Below are 18,791 nucleotides of genomic sequence, written 5' to 3' on the forward strand. Positions count from 1 at the left end.
CATGTAATGCATATTTTATCAGATCTTATGATTGAGGTTGGTCATTTTGTTTCTAAATCAGGGCTTCTGTACTTTCTACAACTGAACAACACTGAAGAAAAGAAAAAGGCAAAGGAATGGGGAAAAAAAATAAGTTTAAGCACTCTGTAGCTTTGCTTGTCCTGGGAGGATCGCACTTTTCACCTCCTTGTAGCAGAGCATTTAGCTTACTGGAGCCACAGTGTACAATACACAGCCCACAGCAGACTGGCTGGGGAGCAAACCTCACTTTAATTAGGAGGGAAAACAGAGAAATTGCTCCAGCTCATCAGTATGCAGTGTTTGAGTCAGAGCTGCCTCCCTCCGTAGACCCAACCAAAGCCACCTCTCACACCGCCTCCCTTCGGCTCTGACTCACCGTCAGAATCCACGCTCTTCCCCGTGACTGAGTAGGAGATTGTGTTGGTTAGAAATGGGCATGAACAGATGTCTCTGTTTACCTCTTCTACCCCCTTATCATTTGTTCTCCATGGACAATTGGAAAGAAGAGCAAGCTGCAGGATGGACTGGCCGTGGGGAGGCGGGTGGTGCACTGGGGAGCTATCGCCGAGGTGCACCTACACTCATCAGTTCGGTCCTTTGCTAAAGTTACTGTTGGGATCTTGTTTTACTATAATACTCTCTTTTAGACAGACTGAGGCTGCATGAAAAAAATGCACGGGAAAGAGGAGAGGCAGAAAGTCCCCTGTGTTGATTTTGAACGTGGCCCTGCTTCTCTGTGCTAAGGAATGTGGAATAGCTGTTCTGCCTCTCGCATTCGCGCTTGGTACCCCCACAGCTCCACTTCTGATGAAGGCAGAGCTCTGCAATTTCCCCAGCATAGGCCAGTGCATAGTAGACATAATCTGGCCTTGGGAGAGCAGGACTCGTCTGAATACTGTGACTAATCCCTGAAGTTCCTATCAGCACAGATGCTGCAGGCCAAAGGTCTGATCCTGGTATTTGTTCAGTAAGGCAAGAACAGGCACAGAGCCAAGAGTGTGAGGCAAAGAGCAGATCACAGCACAGACTGGCATCATCTTTCCCCTACTCACTGCCTCCAGAAGCAGACGCTCCTTGATGCTGACTGTTTTTCAAAGGGATGGGGGAAAGCATGGCTAAACCAGTGCCAGAGGCTGCAAGTGATACATGGACAGTGCCATGTGGACCTTTTGTTCTTTCCTTCATTTTGACCTGGGGGATGAAGGGCACTGACAGCGTTTCATGCAAGGAACTGTTCATGCATAACACTTTTTCTTTTTTAATGTCCTTTTTTTCCAAAGGGCTCTTTGTTACTACTGTAGGTTTTCTTCATAAGATTAAAATCTTTGATCATTTTTCCCTATCTGTATTTCCCTTTGGTGATTTTTCTTGCCCAGTATTACTTAATCATATGGCTGAAGCATACAGCTGCCAGTGGGAGTTATTTAATTTCAGGCAACTCTCTTTTCTCTGCTATTTATTTTGTATCTGATGAACTAAGGTAACACAGCTGCCAGCATACTGTACTGGTCTTAGGAAGATCAAGGACTCTCACATATCTGAAAAGTAGAAATCAGAGGCACCTCAGATGGGGGCAGTGGGCTGAACACTGAGGAGCAGCAGTGATGGTGTAAAGTATATGTGAATAGTTAAACCCAAGATGAATTTGCATGGAGATAAGAAAAAAGGACAGGGGGGCAGAGAGTGTGCAAAGGTCCCAGACAAGACTGGAATCTAGGAAGTATGTTGATCACAAACCCCACTGCAACTTTATAGCTTTTCTTTCTGTAGCCTCATCCCATGCCTCACCCATGTCTATCCCATGCTACTTCTGTATCTGCACAAATACATTAATGGGTTTGTGCCCCCACTGCTTAGATCTGATCTCCTATTTTCCCCCATTCAGACTCTCACTGCATAGAAAAAAAAATGGGCAGCTATGGTGTGAAAAAGTCTATGACAGCTAACCTCACGATTCTTAAAAACGGGACCACTGCACACTACGCTGAAATAGGCACCACCTGAGTGTGACAGTCTGTGTGAGAGCATAATATTTCCACTACCCATAGAATCCAGATTTTCTCAGATATCTTCCTGGGAGAGATCCAGTAGTTTTAGTATTACTTTTTCCCACCACATTACATGACTCTCAAATCATGTTTACAGGAACCAAAATGAATGTATTACAGTTCATTCCCTTGCTTATCATATCTACCCTTTAAATTCACAGCTATTTCTTGCAAATATATTGCCTCTTCTTCCGTTACCCTTCACTGCCTCCTGTATGCTTTCCCAGCTGGACACTTTGTAAGAAATCTCCATCTCCTCGTAGTGTCTCTTTTTACAAGTATATTGCTTAGTTCCTGAAAATCTAGTGTTCCATCTTACCAAGTGGTTTGTGTTTCTAAAGAAAGGAGGGGGATGCTTTTATTTTTTCTCACTGTATTTAATATCAGCATAAAACCCCCTTCCTTTCTGAATTCAGTATCTTTCTGTTGACAGCTGAGCACTGGAGACCGTAAGTTATGATTTGCGATGGTGATGTGGGCGCAGGGTAGAGAGGGTGTCACTGAACTTTCAAAACTGAGCTCCATCCCACTCCTGCAGTAGAGGCGGCTGTCTGCTGCTTCAGTCCCAAACTATCGTGCTTGCTATCAAAATACTTAAAATGAGTGCACAGGCTGTGTAGCAGCCTCAGGATGGGAAAGGATTAGGAAAGCACTGCACCACACAGCTCTAGGAGACTTGGAGTTATGCAAAAGAAATGCCTCTATAATATTGAAGGGATAAATCTGAGAAATAATAGGATAGGGAACTTAATAAGGACAATAAAGGCAATTTGGTCAGAGCTTCATTCACCTCAAAACACATCTATTTAATTGTGTTTTACTTTTTGAGTTGCTTTTAACCTGATTGCCAACTGATACTGCTGCTGATTTATTTCAAATTACTCTGACCATCTTGCCTGTAATCCATTTACAAGCAATGCCACTACCTGGGGTTTGTCACCTGACACGTCATTCCTTATGGCAGCATTAGGCTTCAGACACCATCACGACAAATCAGTCAAAGAGGAAGATTCTAAAAGAAAATGCCATATCTTGACAGGCAGGGAGTTGGAAAGGAACAGGAAATTTGCAAGGCAGAGACCCAGCTGTAATTCCACAATGGAGGGATTTCTCATTTTAGTCACAGTTTAAGGCGCTTATGTGACATATGCACGATACATATACGAGCCTACTAAAGGCCACACTGCTTTTGGCTACACTGGTGAAAATCCAGTGGATATTGACAGTTCTTGGACCTGCACTCGTGTAAGCTAAAAGGAGGATTTGGCCAAAGAAATAATCATGTATGCTATTCCCCACAGAATAGTCAGAAGCAAGCACTGACATGTCCTGAGTTTTGTCACAGATGGAAAAAGGCCTTGCAAGCTCTTAAGGATCATCTGCTGGAGGAGACAGAAGAGCCCTAGGAGAACTGTGCTTTTTTAATGCTTAAAATATGTGCATTTCATACAAGCAGTCACCAGCACAAAGCCTTCCAGCTGAAGCTGCTGTAGTGTGTGAACTCATTAAGTAAACTCATTTTTTAGCTATCGTTAAGATTGATTTCAGGTACCATGATCATCCCTTTTTCTCCTTTAATAAACACAGCCTTTCTATGCTGTATGAAAACAGAACAGCAAAGCAGGTCTTTCTGTGGAAGTCTAATGACATGACATCTCAGTTTCAGTCAATTTGATGAGGACAGAATGTGAAACTGCCTCCTGGGCACAAGACAATTATGCAGATGAAAAAAAGCCTTTGCAGGAAAATGCAGGAGTCTGGAAAACACTATGAATCTGTCTATCTATAGAGAACGGTCCATTTCAGGCTTTCATTACCAATTCCATTAAATACTCAGATGGCTATGTTAGTTTCTGCCTCTCTAATAAGAACAAAATAATTTAATTTGTAATATTTTTTCATGAACTATCTTTTTCCATGGATTTAAAGGGTGTTACCACAGTGCATTCTCCCAGAGTAAAGATAATCATGCTGCTTTTATGCTATTCCAATTTTTGGATGCCCAACTCGAAGGACTCCAGTTTCCCAGGTGCTGGGAATTTGCATTTTCCATTGTCGTCAATGGGATCTCTCAGTGTGTAGCAGCTGTGGAAACTGGGCCTAGGATGTCTCAGAATGCCTGCTCAAAACAGGAGCCCTCCTGCAGCATGAATGCTTCAGGGAGTCATCCCGGATCAAAGAGCAAGTTAGAAAGTGAGGCAAGCTAGAAACCAGATCTTCTGAATCCTGGTGTCTGGCTCGAGTGATGAGATTATGCTGTTCCATGGACAGCCAGCCGCCGGAGGAGTGACCTATTTTACTGATGTAGCTCACTTCTATTAGCTCAGTAGTTATTGTTCTGCTGTTTTAATTAGTGCCATTTCAAATAAGTGGCCAGCTCTGTGGAAAGGTCAGTACCTTTCCAAACTCTTCCTCTGTAAAAATTACGTTACTAGGGAAACGATACCAGAAAAGTAATCAATTCTTGTTAGACTTCCAAATAGGACATGCAGTTGCTTAGCTGCTGGCCAACATCTCCGTTGAGAAGATGACTCACTCCATCAGTGTAACTCAGAGCAAACATTTTTCAGCCCTGGCCTAGCCACGTCTGACAAGTGCAACCATGTTTTGAAGCAATACCACCTGTTGAAGACAATAATTCTCTGTCATGCAGAAAATACAGATGCTTATGAAATCTTAAGATTCATGTTGATGTGCCAGCCAGCTAACAAGCCAGCTTCAATATTTCTCCTGTAAAATGTAGTCCTGTCATATAAATTCATCCATATCTTTACCGATGAAATAAAACTTTGAAAATGGAATGTAGTTGTTATCATATTCAGTCAGGCTGTAGTGGCAAAGCTTGGATCGTTAGCGGTCACTATTGCCATGTTAGATGTCATATACAGATGGAGCTGGTGATCGCATGTGGCTGAAAACAATGCGTATCACTGTGTTACTGGACTTCACAAAGTGGTAATAAATATTGTTTATTACTCATTTATTGTACTCAGATGAAATTGTTAGCCAAATAGAAAGACTCAGAGAAACCGTAGAATTCCTGATAGGATTTATAGAAGTAACTGAATAATGGAGGAGTATAAATCCTATTGCCTTCATCACACAAGCTGGACGTGAACGCGTGTACAACTTTCAAACACTACAGATGTCTGAGCTGGTTGCAAATCCACCTTGTGGGGCAGGCTTTTCCTTCTCTGCTAATACAGGCTTACTGCAGCAGTGCTTAAATGTGAACATTTTTAAGACAGAACAAGAAAGGCACTTACGAATCAAGGCACTTACATGTGTGGCATTTTAAACATTTAAATGCTCCTATTTATTTTAAAATACTATGTCTACACTTAAAATTAAGGCTAATTTAATTGAATTTGCTGTATTAACGCCTAAAATCTGTGACATATTTGCATTTGCATGAATTAGTGAAGAATAATCTATTCACTTGAATTTAAAGAGTGTTTTTAAGTGAATATATTTACATGGTGAACACCAGGTTAACACTCTGTTTTCAATAAGATATCTTTAATGAAGCACAAAGTTCTTAGCTGTATAATCTCACCCTAAAGACTGTGCCTCTTGCAACAGAAAGATCCTTATATTCCTGCTGGGATACTAGTATGGTATTGATTCAGGATAAAACATAGTATCTTAAGCTGAGCTGAAACGAATGTTTATGGTCTTTTCCATAAGCTTTTGATCAAGTGATTAGCGAGGCATCAATACCACCGCTACAGTTCTAGCTTGTTTTTGCTTTTCATGACTGTAACCCAGCCCAGACCTGTTTCGTTTAGGGCATATGGCAAGGTCAGAAATCACATTAAAAGGATATGCAGCAAATGAAAATAGTTTTCACAAAAAAAAAAAACCTAATGTGATGTAGAATTGACAGGGTGCAATCAGGTAGGGCACCAACAAGAACTGCTCACATTTTAGTTTTCTGTAAGTAACAAAATGTAGAGTCAGGCAGACAGGATTACGTGATTTCTCATCAGATGGCAGGTAGAATTGCTTATGGTGATCTGCCATGAAGAGAAATGTGCTTGCTAAAAAACTAATCCTTAGGTTTCAGTGCTGAGTATCTTTCTGATGGAAAAAGATGCTCCCGGCTGATGGATAAAATGTTGGCCTTACACAGACGATACGATCTAAAATATTTACTAGCCCTATAATATCTATTCTGCCACAGTTACCCCATCTCATACTGAATATTTGAGCTGTTTATGTAAAGGGAATATTGACAATTCAAAACCAAGTCTCTCAAAAATACCCCACCGACTAGCTGACATCTACCAAATTCTGGATCCATGTTTAACTGAACCCTTAAAAAAAGCTGATAAAGGGAAAGAAAATTCTACACCATGTCCATAATATGACTGAGGAAATATGGCAGATTATATGATTACGTGTATTTGAGAATATCTATTAAATGTTGTATCAAAAGGGTGGGGTTTTTTTGCCCATAAGCCTACAATGTTTATATCTGAAATGTCCATCTTGATGAAAAGGTTCTTTTACTTTCAAATTAGATGAGTTCAGCCCTGAAATTTGCATAGAAAGGCCGTTTTCTAGACTTCTGGAGCTGTATACATGGCCACGGCTGTCTACTGGGTTTTCAGATAAATACTTAACTTCAGCAACTTTAACAAATATTTGTTTTAATCAGTCCAATTTACATATCTATTTCATCTAAATATAATTTAAAACCTTTTATTAGACTGTTTTTCCAATTAAACTATATAAAATCCAGAAAGATGAGCAGTTTGGGATAATATTTTCCCACCAGGATGAAGCACATATTTCATAGTCTTGTATACTTTGTGAAGTTAATTAAACCCTTTTGTTGCTTTCATCAGAATAAATTGCTACAGATACTGTTATCTGTGTTTTGTGACTTACATGACTTAAGTAATTAGAAAATATGTGCACACATTTGCTGTCCTTATGATTACTGTCTCTATTGGGTACACCTATTGTTATGATTTAGTTGTTCAGGGATTTTTTTAGTAAGATCGATCCAAGTTCCATATACCTATCGGTTTTAGTGTTGGCTCTGCATGAATTCTCCAGAGGCAAGGATGAAGACTGTTCTTTTAGATTTCTACTTACCATTCAAACTGGTGTTGTGGAGAATATGGTATAGATTCTGCATCATATCTGTTGAAGAATGACTGGGGTTTGGTTTTGTTTTGCTTTGATTTCTAGAAAACTTAGATACAATGATAGCTGAGCAGACAAAGAAGAAGCTTGAGAACCCTTCCAGTAAAGTGAGAACAAAGCTACCATCAGGTACTTATTCTACATTTTTGTCTCCGGGAAATACCTATTTAATACCACATTTTTTAAACCTATTCAGTTACAAGCATGCTAATTGCTTCAGAAGCCAGACTTCTACTTAAAGATACAGTCCCTCTAGGAGCTGTAGCCACACGAGAGAAGAATTTTTCTTAATTGTCCCATCTTTGAGAAGTATATTCACTGTCCTTTTCTTCAGTGGAGTCCAGACATTACACATACACAAAAGCAAGCTGTATCAATGCTTTTTAAGATTTCAATAATTTAAAAAAAAAAAAACATTCTTTGTCAACTTTGCATCTAGTGAATGCAAATTTCTTATCTTTTCTCTCTGCACAAAGGAATGTACCTTTATGAACTACATAATTGTGTTTAGTAACCTGTATTCCATTACTGTTTATAAAAGCAGAAACAAGCATTCTTGTTTCCAGAGGTCTGGGGTAGAGATGACTTTCAGAAACCAGAGCCAGACTCCAGTGAGTTTCTTCCTTAATTGTCAGTCAAAATGTTTTACTTCCTAGAGATAGTATTGACTTCATATAGAAGTGCCTTTGGTATATATGATACAAAACTGCTCTTATTGTTATTTCTTTAGATAAGAGTAGTGAAGAAGCAGACAGTACAAAGGAAGAAGCAGCTAAAATGGAAAAAGAGTATGACATCTCAAAGGATTCTACAAAAAATGAAGAACAAAGTGCAGCAGGAAACAGTGAAGAGCCAAGAGGTACAAAATAGCCGTTGCTTTTGCTACTTATATATGCTCCAAGTGATTGGATCTCTTCCCATCTTTGGTATTGTTTTTCCATTGTGTTAGCATAAACATATTCAGTTTGTATAGTTACTAGGAGTCAGCACACAACAGCTGGATTCAGAAATGTACTGTACTTCAGAGCCCGTGTCCCAAAGACCAAAGACAAGCCCTGTGATCCTCTTAACTAATCTTGTATAACCAAGCATTTCTGTGGTGTCCAGCACAGCTCTCAAATATTTAAATACAACTTTTTGTCTCTCTCAGCTTGTACTAGAAGTAAACCTTAGAAGTAGAAGTGGTTGATGTGTAAACTTGTAAGACAAGAGTGGGTTCATTCTAGGTCTGTTTGTGGATGAAGAACTTACTGAGGGGAAGGAAAGTTAGGAGAAATGAGTTTGGCAAGTGATGGTTACAGTATAGAGCTCCAGGCTCAGCCATGTCTTATGACAGAGTTCCACAGTGTAACTGCATCTCCAAAGCAAGTTCTTCCTCCTGCACTGAAAAACCTCCTTCTTCGTCAGCAATTTATTGATCAGACTTGGTGGGCTTTCTTAGGCAATGATATAGAGAGAAAATTTGTCAGGTAATGACTGCTGAACTTTTAAAGGAGGATGTACGTTGGGGCAGAAACCTTTCAGTGGGTTCTTATTGCTAAGGATCCAGCATAAGCATCTAGATTTGTAGTCAGTTTAAAAAAAAAAAAATTGCTTATAATCTATTTTGTGTTGATGCTGGTTTACGCTCATATTTTTTTGGATGCATGGTTTTCACTGCAAAATGCTCAGTAAGGACTTGCAGTTCTCAAGGCTGCAGTAGATTGTAGTTCGTTGCTCACCTGGTTCAGTCCTGTGGGCAGTGCAGACATAAACTATTAATCACTCACAGAGAGAAAGTGCATTTTTTCCAGCAGTGAAGCATAAAGAGGAAAATAGCTCAAGATGCTTGTCTCATTTTACAGTAAAGAAAAAATGTCTCAGTACCTATGGGAAGTGACAAATAACATATTTTGATTGTCTGTTGAAGATTTGTCTGCTCAGTTTGGTTCAGGTTGTTTTCCTTTACCTTCAGAAAAATGTTCAGCCAATAGCTTTTAAAAAATTTAAATTAGCTCAGTATTTAGTTCTTTGTCTCATCATGCAATGTCCTTTGCTCTTTCACAGAGTAACTTTCTATAAAGCTAACTCTGCACTCCCAGCTCAAAAATTACGTATATCTAATACTGTATCTCTTACTAATGGGACCAGACATGCGTAGTTGGCAGTAGTAGCCTTCTACATGCTAATCACGCTAGGTTTTTTCCTGACAAATGTAAGAACATTACAACAATAAAGATCCAGCCAAGTTAAGAATTCAAAATCCATTAGCTGGAATATTTCCTTAGGGGCCTTATTAGGTAATCCTTGAACTTGAACTAATTCTGTCCTGTGTGCTTTCTGGTCCAAAAATAGCCATCACTTCAAAATTTCAGCTATAACAAGAAGCTACTGTAAGTAGTTGTATTTCAGCTTGTCTTTCCAAAATATCACAATCCTATATTTGCTGGATGCTGTTAGTACTACTGAATGTTACTACTACTAAAGATTTCTAATACTTTGTCTCAGTCTTATTTAAGTCATTCCTTGCTGTCTTAACAGCTTCATTTTTGCTGAACAATTACTGTCATCAAAAATCTACAGGCTGCCTTTAATCCACGTACCTGGTATCTGGATACCATCAAAAGATCCAAAAAGCCATGATCCTAAGTTTGTGGATGACTAATCTTGCATAGACAAACCTGCTAGGCATCTGTGGGAATTTCGCCTGACTAAGGTTGACAGGACTCAGCTTTCAAACAGAAACCAAGAATAGTTTTAATCTGCCTTCGCTGTGACCAGCTTGATTCAGTTAAGCAAGCAGCATCAATCATTGATGCAAGCGTCTGATTTCTCTTTCATCCTTTCCTCTAGGGAAAGCTGAGGCATATTTGGAAGCAATCAGGAAGAATATAGAATGGCTTAAAAAACACAACAAACAAGGTAACAAAGAAGGTATGAAGTAAAAAGCCTTGACATTGGGGTGGGCATCATATACATTACAAAGCATGTAATTTAAATTGTGTTTATAACTCAACATTGTGTTATAAGATAAATAACACTTGTGAAACTGTGCTTGTGATATTGATAATTAGTGATGTTAAATAATACAGGTCATGTAAAAGTTAAATGGGTGAATGAAAATAGTAAACTAAGGCAAATTCATGTAGACTGGCTCGAGCAGCCGTAGGTCACCAAACACGCAGGGACTGCCAGCTAGACGTTAGTCACGTGCTGTCCATACAGTCATGGTGCTCTGCCCGTCCCCAGGTAACAGCACATCAGTTTTGTCTTGTGCTTCATTTCTTAGTTCAACATGTCTTTTAATTATGATTTTATACGTGAGGTAAGTGTATTTCAAATGTCTGGGTGTGTCTAGAGAAGCTCAGTGCATCTGGCTAGCACTGTGCATGCCATCACAAACAGCAGTGAGTTTTGTTTCATAACCATAAATAGTTAAGATACAAACTTATGTCACTAGCACTGTAGCATACTGGATTACAGCCTAAAGCAACTCTAATGACTTGCAGCTCTCGCACACAAAGCTGTGTAGAAGGGGAGCAGTGACTGAAGCAGCTGCACAGGGTATGCTCACCAGCTGCCTCACCGTCCTCAGAGTATGAGAGTTGGAAGGAGGGAACTAACAGCAGCAGGATTTCTACCTTATTTTCAGAGATCTTTATTTATCCATATCATGTTTGCCCTCAAGATCTTATAAACAAACAGCCTCCTATCCCTTCTCTGCCATTGCTGGGGCTCCTGCCGTCACCTGCTCTGTAAGTGAAGGTTCCTTGTCAAGGGATCCATCCCTGGGACATGACTGGCGCCTGGCGAGAAGGATCCTTCTTGTGCCAGCCAGGCAGAGGGGGATCTGAGATGAGATTAGCCCTGGGTAATCTAGCCACTCTCTCTGTGAGTTGAAGCGTGTATGAATTACATTTCAGAGATGAGTGCATGCCTACAGCCCAACACATTCATTTTGCTATATCAAAACTCGGTAATAGAAAGGAGATTTTAAAAAATTTTTACATCTCTAAAATAATTTCTGATGAATTGTGAGGGCAATTAGCAGCAGGCACACATATTTACTCAAAATTTCCTGCCAAGTCTAATAAACGTTTCTGTTTATCAGCATACTCATTAAAATAATTAGATCCCAGTTATGTGTGGTTATTTCTCTGTACCACACATACAGCCCCTCCCTCCTCGTCGTAGCGACCTTTCCCTGCGCTACTGCAGTCTGAAAATGGCTGTGACTGCGGCTCAACAGCGTTTTACCTGCCCGTGAGTGCATTAGGATGTATGCTTTATGTCCTCTGGCAATGGAAATGGGCCTTAAAGTGACAACAAAATTAGAATAGTGTTCTTACTCTTCTGATACATTATCTTTATTGTGCCTTTCCATACTTTTTATTTTTGTGAAATGCTAATTCAGTTCTCCTGGGATGATGTTAAAGGAGGTGCAGTCAGGGTGAGCTTATCTAACCGTGAATGCACTCCGCTGTTTCTTCAGTACAAGATTAGGTGTTACTGATGGAATCATTTCTGCACTTCCATCTAGCACCTGGGAGCTAGCAGAAAAGTGATTCACAAAGTAATTTATGTATTAAAATGGGCAGTCTTTTCCACCTCTATTCATGAATTGTTTTATTCACTGAATATACTTGAAGAAGTTTAGGCTTTCTTCAGCCAAATGTTTGTAGATTCTTAACTTTGTATGAATATCATCCATTCAATGACTAATGACCTTGGAAATGTTAATTTGCATTTTCCCAGCTTAAAAATAACACTTGCCTATTAAGGAGGCAAGTAAACTTGCATAGTCTGGATGATTTAAAGAGAAACACGTCAAAAGCCTAGATTTCGGTCTGGCTGGCTTTTGCATCCAAGGTTTGTTTTGCATATATACAACATATAGGCTCTGTGGGCCTGTCCTTGGTATCTTCTAGACCTGGCTTGATCTTTGAAATCGATGCTCCTTAAGAGCAGCTCCTCTCCTGTGTAAATTAACATCACTCCCACCAGTAGAGATGGGCTGCCAAGGATTCTATTGCAGCTGGTCTCCAAAGAACATAACTGTGGGTCATTTAACTAATGCATGCGAATAGCATGTTCAGATTTTTCACAAAAATTTAGGTAGTTTGTAGTTTCATAACACTAACAGTAGCCATTTAGGAATGAAAGTAAATTCTGTAATCAATTGCAATGGCAAATGTCTTGATTTGAATATGCAAATAAGCCCTCACTTAATTTACTGTAGCAGTTTCACAGCTCAATGTAATGCTGCAGCTGCTGCGGTGAATATAAACCAAAGCTGCCTTTTCTGATTACTTGCCCAAATTACTAGGTTGTAAATAACTATTAGAAATTAACAGTTATCAATTTCTGGAAAAAAATAATGTTAAATTGCCATGAGATATACCAATTAGCCGGAATTGCATAGTATCTTAATAGTGGTAATCTCATACAGAATGTTTAGTAATTAAACCTTCACATGTCCACGTAATGATCTTAAGAGTTGTAAATACTATTCTAGAAGAAAAATAAGCTCAGGAATTTTAATGTGAATAATACAGATATTAATTTAGTATTCGTTCTTCCATTCATTTCCATTCCATGGAATCTTTCACTGGAGACACTCATTCTGTCAAGGCGAACGAAATCTCACAACCTGGTTACTGCATTGCTAGGAACTGTTTGTCCCTGTTACTCAGACAGGATGGAGAGACAAACAGGTTACATTCTCTTAAGTAATGCTGGTAACAGACCAGACAGGAAATCCTGCCCTCAGTACAGCAAACAGAAAAATTCCTATTAACTCAGATAGGGAGAGGACACCTCTGCAGGAGCGGGGAGTCTTGAATATAAATTTTCTGTATTACTCACTTGAAATTGCCTTATACTGTTATAAAAATGATCGCAAGCATTAAGTTGCTTCTTAATGTATTTCTATTTCTATCCCATTTTGGTCACTCAACCATAAAAAGACAGAAAGTCATTATTGCCTGTTTTGTTAAGAATGTACGGTTTGAAAGACGGTCCTTCCACTTCTTGCTGTGTGGTGATATTGTAATGTACTGGAGTGCATTCCAGCATCAGTATTCATATCTTCTGAAGGTTATGTCTGTGGAATAAGTGATTTATACTGAAAAAATCAGGACATGGCTGTTTTTGTGAAAGATGTTAATTCATTTAACTTAGTATGAACCCTTAAGACATTGATGTTTTCCAGACTGCTAACCTGTGATTCTGACAAATTAAGCTTTACATTTTATGCAGTAAATTATATAACTGAAGCTTGTACTGTCTTTATGTGTGAATATACTGGATCTGTTGCCAGTACGACTACACAGTAGGTTACCTTTACATGTTATTTGAAAGATTGCTCTACAGTACAATTGTTTTCATGGAAAACAGTGTTTTCCAGCATAGGAAAATCTATTTAAGGCACATGGTGTGAATTGTGCTGCACAGATACAACCATCTATCTGAAAAGGAGAAAGGATCTGTCGGCACCGTATTGCAGATTGACACACAAAGATTGTCAGAGACTACTGTGACATTAACACTGCCATAAAGACTGCTCACTGCGCTATTTTTCATGTCACAAATGTCATGTCATGCTCTGTGTCAAAGTAAATAATTGTATTATTTAAAATTATTTTCAGGAAGTTGCTTTTTGAATTTTCACTACAGGTGTTTGCAGTAAGCAGGAATTTTACTGGGATTTCTATAAGAAACAGTCAATTTCACACTTTCCTTTGAATCCATGCAGTTGTGAAAATAATAGAGTTTTAACAACAGCTTTGGCATGCAGACTAGAATATGAAATCTCTGGACCAGAAAATATTCTAACTTTAGCATTTGCCAGCAAGCAATCAAGAGCAAGAGATGGTTATTCCTCTTGAGTAGTAAAAACACTATGACATGTAAAAAGACTTTGTGCAGGTGGTTGTTTTTTTTTAATTGTTTTTGCAAGATGCACTTGTAGTGAATTCTCTTTGTGCTGGATAAAGTGCATTTGTGGGATAAACTTTACGATGACGTTGTTTCTTAGGTGAAGCAGTATAATGGCAATGACTCATTGTGCAAATGAATTCTTATTTTTCAGACTACGATCTTTCCAAGCTGAGAGATTTCATTGATCAGCAAGCTGATGCTTATGTGGACAAGGGCATCCTGGACAAGGAAGAGGCTGATGTAATTAAGCGCATATACGGCAGCCTGTAAAAAGCTAGTGGCTGCCAAACCTGTAGAAAACTAGTATAGCTTCCCCCTCCCGGCTCCGTGACTTATGATCTGTTGATTCGAGGATATCATTAGAAATGCTCTGTTTACATTGTACTGACAACTTTCTAGACAGAAATGAAGAGCTGTAGTGCTCCGTACACTGAATGCATACTGTATTTTCCTACACTCACAAACCAACCCTAACCGCCAAATTCCGACACTGAATTTCTATTTGACAGGTTAATATTTATGTAATGTTTTCTTTGATTTATTATTTGTGTTGGGTTTACTTTTGTAGATAAACCAATCAATTCTGACAGAAAGTTCTTTTAACGCGACATCTTTTTGCTCTCACTCCACTAGCTTTCTATAGAGGCAACTATGTAAAGGGCATTATTAGAAAATAGTTCATAGTTCTCTAAATAAAATATTTGAAAATAATTTACCTATTAAAGTTTTCATTAATCTTAATATGATTTTATATCCAGAAATCTTATTTTACAATCCTAATACCTTTTTTTTTCTTGATCCTTTTTTATTTCTTTACATAGTATTCTGTAACTTGGACTATAGTGTCCTTAGCTAACTGATAAATCTTTGACACTACAACTGCCTTTCATATTACAGAGCTGTATTCTCCCCATTGTTGCTTCATTCAGCATGTCTACCATTCTCTTTGATGCTTGTGCATGCATAGTTAATTGAATTCCTGATGTGAGTCGCCTGATAACAAGTGTAAATAGCCATTACTTTCTTTAAAGAAAAAAAAAGAAAAAGAAAAGCTATCCAAGTCATTTTGCATGGGAAGAGGAATTTGCAACTGGAGGTGTTTTTAGGAACCTGAGCCCTGCTTTTCAGAAAGACTTAAAAGAACCTATCATATCTCAGCATCTCTGAATATTAAGGCTGTGGTGTGTTTCCTGACTTTTGATCTGTGTTTAGCAGTACTATTTTGGAAAACTATTTTGTTGGCATATATATGCTATCATTAGCCCAGAATTTGGTACCTCCTAATGAATGAAAAATGAAAACAAAAATGTTGCCCTCATTCATCTTCCTCAACTTAATGGAGTTTTTGAAGAATGTTTTATGAGATCTTTTATATTTAAGTGAATGGATAATTTTATGTAGGAAGAACTCATGAAGCAAGATCAAAGGTAAAGAAATTCTGAGAAAAGTAAATTTTAAACTGAGTTCCAGAAGATCTAAGTCTTGAGACTTATCCCCTGCAGCAGTCATTCGTCTAAAGGAACTCCAGGGAAGCCCTGTTCTCTTTACTTACAAGTTCTTCATTGATAACTGAGGGTAGCCCTGCTCTGATTTTTTTTAAAAAGTCATGATACTTCTGAGATTGATACAGTCAAAACTGTTAGCTGATGCAGAGGTCAGTATGCACCTGCCAGTGACGGGAGATGCTGACTTACAGCACTGCCGGTGCAGTACAAATTCTGTAAATGTTAAATGGGCAGATCATTTCCGTCCTCATTTGGAGATTAAGGAGGAGATTTGAGCAATGTTTCTAAAGTAAACTGAAGTAAACTTTGGAATCGCTGCAAACATAAATTACCAACAGAACATTATTGGTAACAAATACCACATGAATGTGATAGCAATGAGGTGTAACAGCGTGTCTATTTGAAAACTGGTGATACCTAAGCCAATGAGTGCTTCCTAGCACACAAAAAGAACGTCACTGCTTGCTCATACACATCCTGATATGGATCAGTGAATTGCAGCATCAGTCACTAATGGTGGTATTGATGTTAAGATAAAAACTGTATCCATAAATGTCATCAATGTAACCTTCCTGTTTGAAACACAGTCCCTTAGAAACACTACAGAAAATAATTAGGACAAAAGAATTCCTTTTATTTTTGCATCAGTGTATTTGTCTCATCTAAACTCTCTAATCTTTTTTTATTATTATTATTTCTAGCTAATGTTCCCGAAAACGAGTTTCTTCTTGTCTCTAGAGATCCCAGTTGCTTTCTGCAACAGCTTGTGATTTACTTTCTTATGTGACTATCACTCTGGAAAAGTGGACTTTTGCATTTATGAAAGAAATCAGGAGAAAGATAACTAACCACAGACCATTACGTTGGGGAAGTGGCAATGGTCTAGGATCTGCACTTAAAAAACAAAAAGGACAAACTTTCCTCCCCCAATTGCTCCCTTAAAAAAAAGCAAACTTTCTTCTCCAATATAATATTATAATGAGTAATATAATAATATTTTTAATTTTTATTGGAAGTTAGGTTCTTACTTTGGCCTCTCAGGAGTCCAAGCAGGAGTCTGGCACTGATGGAAAGATGTCACCAACTAGTGACCTGTGATTATGAACAGTATGTGTCCACAAAAAAGCTGGTGCGGTATTTTTTAAACTCTCAGTTTTGCAAATTTTATAACTTCAACAAAGCACAGATGACATAATTTAGAAAAAAAAAAAGTCCAAACAATTGGTATGACTGGATTCTAGTTCAGAGCATGCATGTTCCTGGTCCTGTTCTGGGCTTACCCTGCTGCTGTGCATCACTTGTGGTACACACATGGAGCCATCAGACCGACCTGCTGACTAGCTGAGAACAGAGCAAGCCCTCTGACGGGTAGATGAGCAATCTCAGCTATGTTCTTCAAACTAGATTCACTTCCCATCCTGCCCAAGCCCATTAAACTTCTTATTTCAATGCTTCAAATACTGATTTCATTGCTGGTACATCAAATGAACATCTATTGGTACCTCACACCTTTCAGAACTAGACAGTACAAACACAGCCAGCCTGATGAATCACCCTGCATTTCCAGAAGGCTCTGACTTACGCTAATTAAAATCAAACTGAGTGACACGAGTTTCAACCTGCACTACAGATGAGTCCTTATCTTGAAGGGAACACTTGGACCACATCAGCACTGGACATCTGCTGCAGTGTGTTTAGCACATTATTAGTAAATCATATTCTGTCAGTGCTTTCCTTTTTCCTGGTGAGAAAGGTATTTTCAACACCTGCACATCTCTGGTTCTAAATTGACAAAAATCAGTTTTTATGTTGTTTGTATCTCTGCTGGATCCTTCACTCCCTAAATTATCACTGAAAATGTAACAAGTACAATATATATGGTATTCACCTTTTGAGCTTTTCTATTAGACTCTTGTTTCTGACACTGTACTTTATTAAACACTTTACTACAAGCGACAGTAGTACAAGGCTGCTTTTGTGTGTCAAAGAGAATGCATCTTTTCTATCCACTGCCCAGCTTTGAGGCTGCCCTGCACCACGGAGCAATGGGAGTTCATAGCCAACGTCTGTAGGAAGGGGGAGGCCCCTCCAAAAATGTTAGATGCAGCTACAGCACCCGATCGATGGCTGAGTTAGAGGGACGTAGAGGGGTTAAAGAGCATGACACATCAGAAATTAATCCCAAATTAAAACATTTATGGGGTATGTCCCATATTTCATTTTAAAAGACCCTAGTCCAAGCCTGTTCAGGTTTTGACTGGAGAAATATGTAAAAACAAAACTATAGACATGCAGGTTTCCCACCACGGAACAGCTGCAAAAGATTGAATTTTATCTGCACTGCGTGCTTTGCTGCTGCCTGAAATTGCCCTGTTCCAGCCCTAAACTACACCTTGTAGGACCGGGAGAAATATATAAATGAAGAATGAAGTTACAAGTACAGGAAGGATAAAGGCAGAGTGGGAAGCAAAATATACAGGATAAGATATAAAAATATATAAAATATACAGGAAAAACTGCCATTTTATTGAGTAATATGAATGTGCATTAAGATATTAAAACATTAGTTAGTCCAGAGTCTTAATAACCTCTTTTTTACAGAGTAGGAAAACTCCACCTGGAATTACTCTGAAGATATTACACATACACTATTTCCAGACACCGCTTCCTCTCATCTGCTCAGTTCTCCCTGGGCTGGAGCAGCCGCGGGGTACACTGGGCACGTGCGGGAGGTCTGTGTGAACCAGCCACCCCATGCAGGGATGCAGCCCGGCCGCCCAGCACTGACGTGGGGTCCCAGGACCTCACACCAACGAAGGAGCATGAGAAATTTGCAGAGGCACAGTAAAGCAATATTTTACCCTTACATAAACAACACACATTCAGTCCCTGTGTTTGCCCCAGGGATTATGAAACACCACATCTACCTGAAAACCAGGAACAGGCATTAATTAAACCAAACAAAATCTACCTTTCCACCCACATTGCAATAGGCTGCTGCTGGGACAAACAGAATGCTGTTTAGTTAGTGCTCAGACAAAAAAAAAAAACAGATTTCCCACAGCTGCCACCCCCCTGAGGAGACCCAGCTGGACCCAGGGGCTTGTCAGCACCCACAGCCCACTGGGAGGCCCTGCGGCCATAA

The 18,791-nt window shown here is 39.1% G+C and overlaps 1 protein-coding gene across 2 annotated transcripts in view; it reads left to right on the plus strand.

Moving 5' to 3' along the window:
* Nucleotides 1-17,600, plus strand: part of SCG3 (secretogranin III) — a 28,589-nt gene extending 10,989 nt beyond the window's left edge. Inside the window, exons 9-12 of one of the 2 annotated variants that reach the window (XM_010127391.2) lie at nt 7,269-7,352; nt 7,954-8,082; nt 10,056-10,136; nt 14,293-17,600. In XM_010127391.2, coding sequence (XP_010125693.2) covers nt 7,269-7,352; nt 7,954-8,082; nt 10,056-10,136; nt 14,293-14,411 — 413 coding nt within the window. In that variant the 3' untranslated portion in view covers nt 14,412-17,600. The remainder of the gene's footprint in view (nt 1-7,268; nt 7,353-7,953; nt 8,083-10,055; nt 10,137-14,292) is intronic. The other variant, XM_010127399.2, reaches the window with a different exon arrangement.
* The last annotated feature ends 1,191 nt before the right edge of the window (nt 17,601-18,791 follow it).

Source organism: Chlamydotis macqueenii, chromosome 12 (assembly GCF_036417535.1).
Source record: "Chlamydotis macqueenii isolate bChlMac1 chromosome 12, bChlMac1.mat, whole genome shotgun sequence".
Classification (NCBI taxonomy): Eukaryota; Metazoa; Chordata; class Aves; order Otidiformes; family Otididae; genus Chlamydotis; species Chlamydotis macqueenii.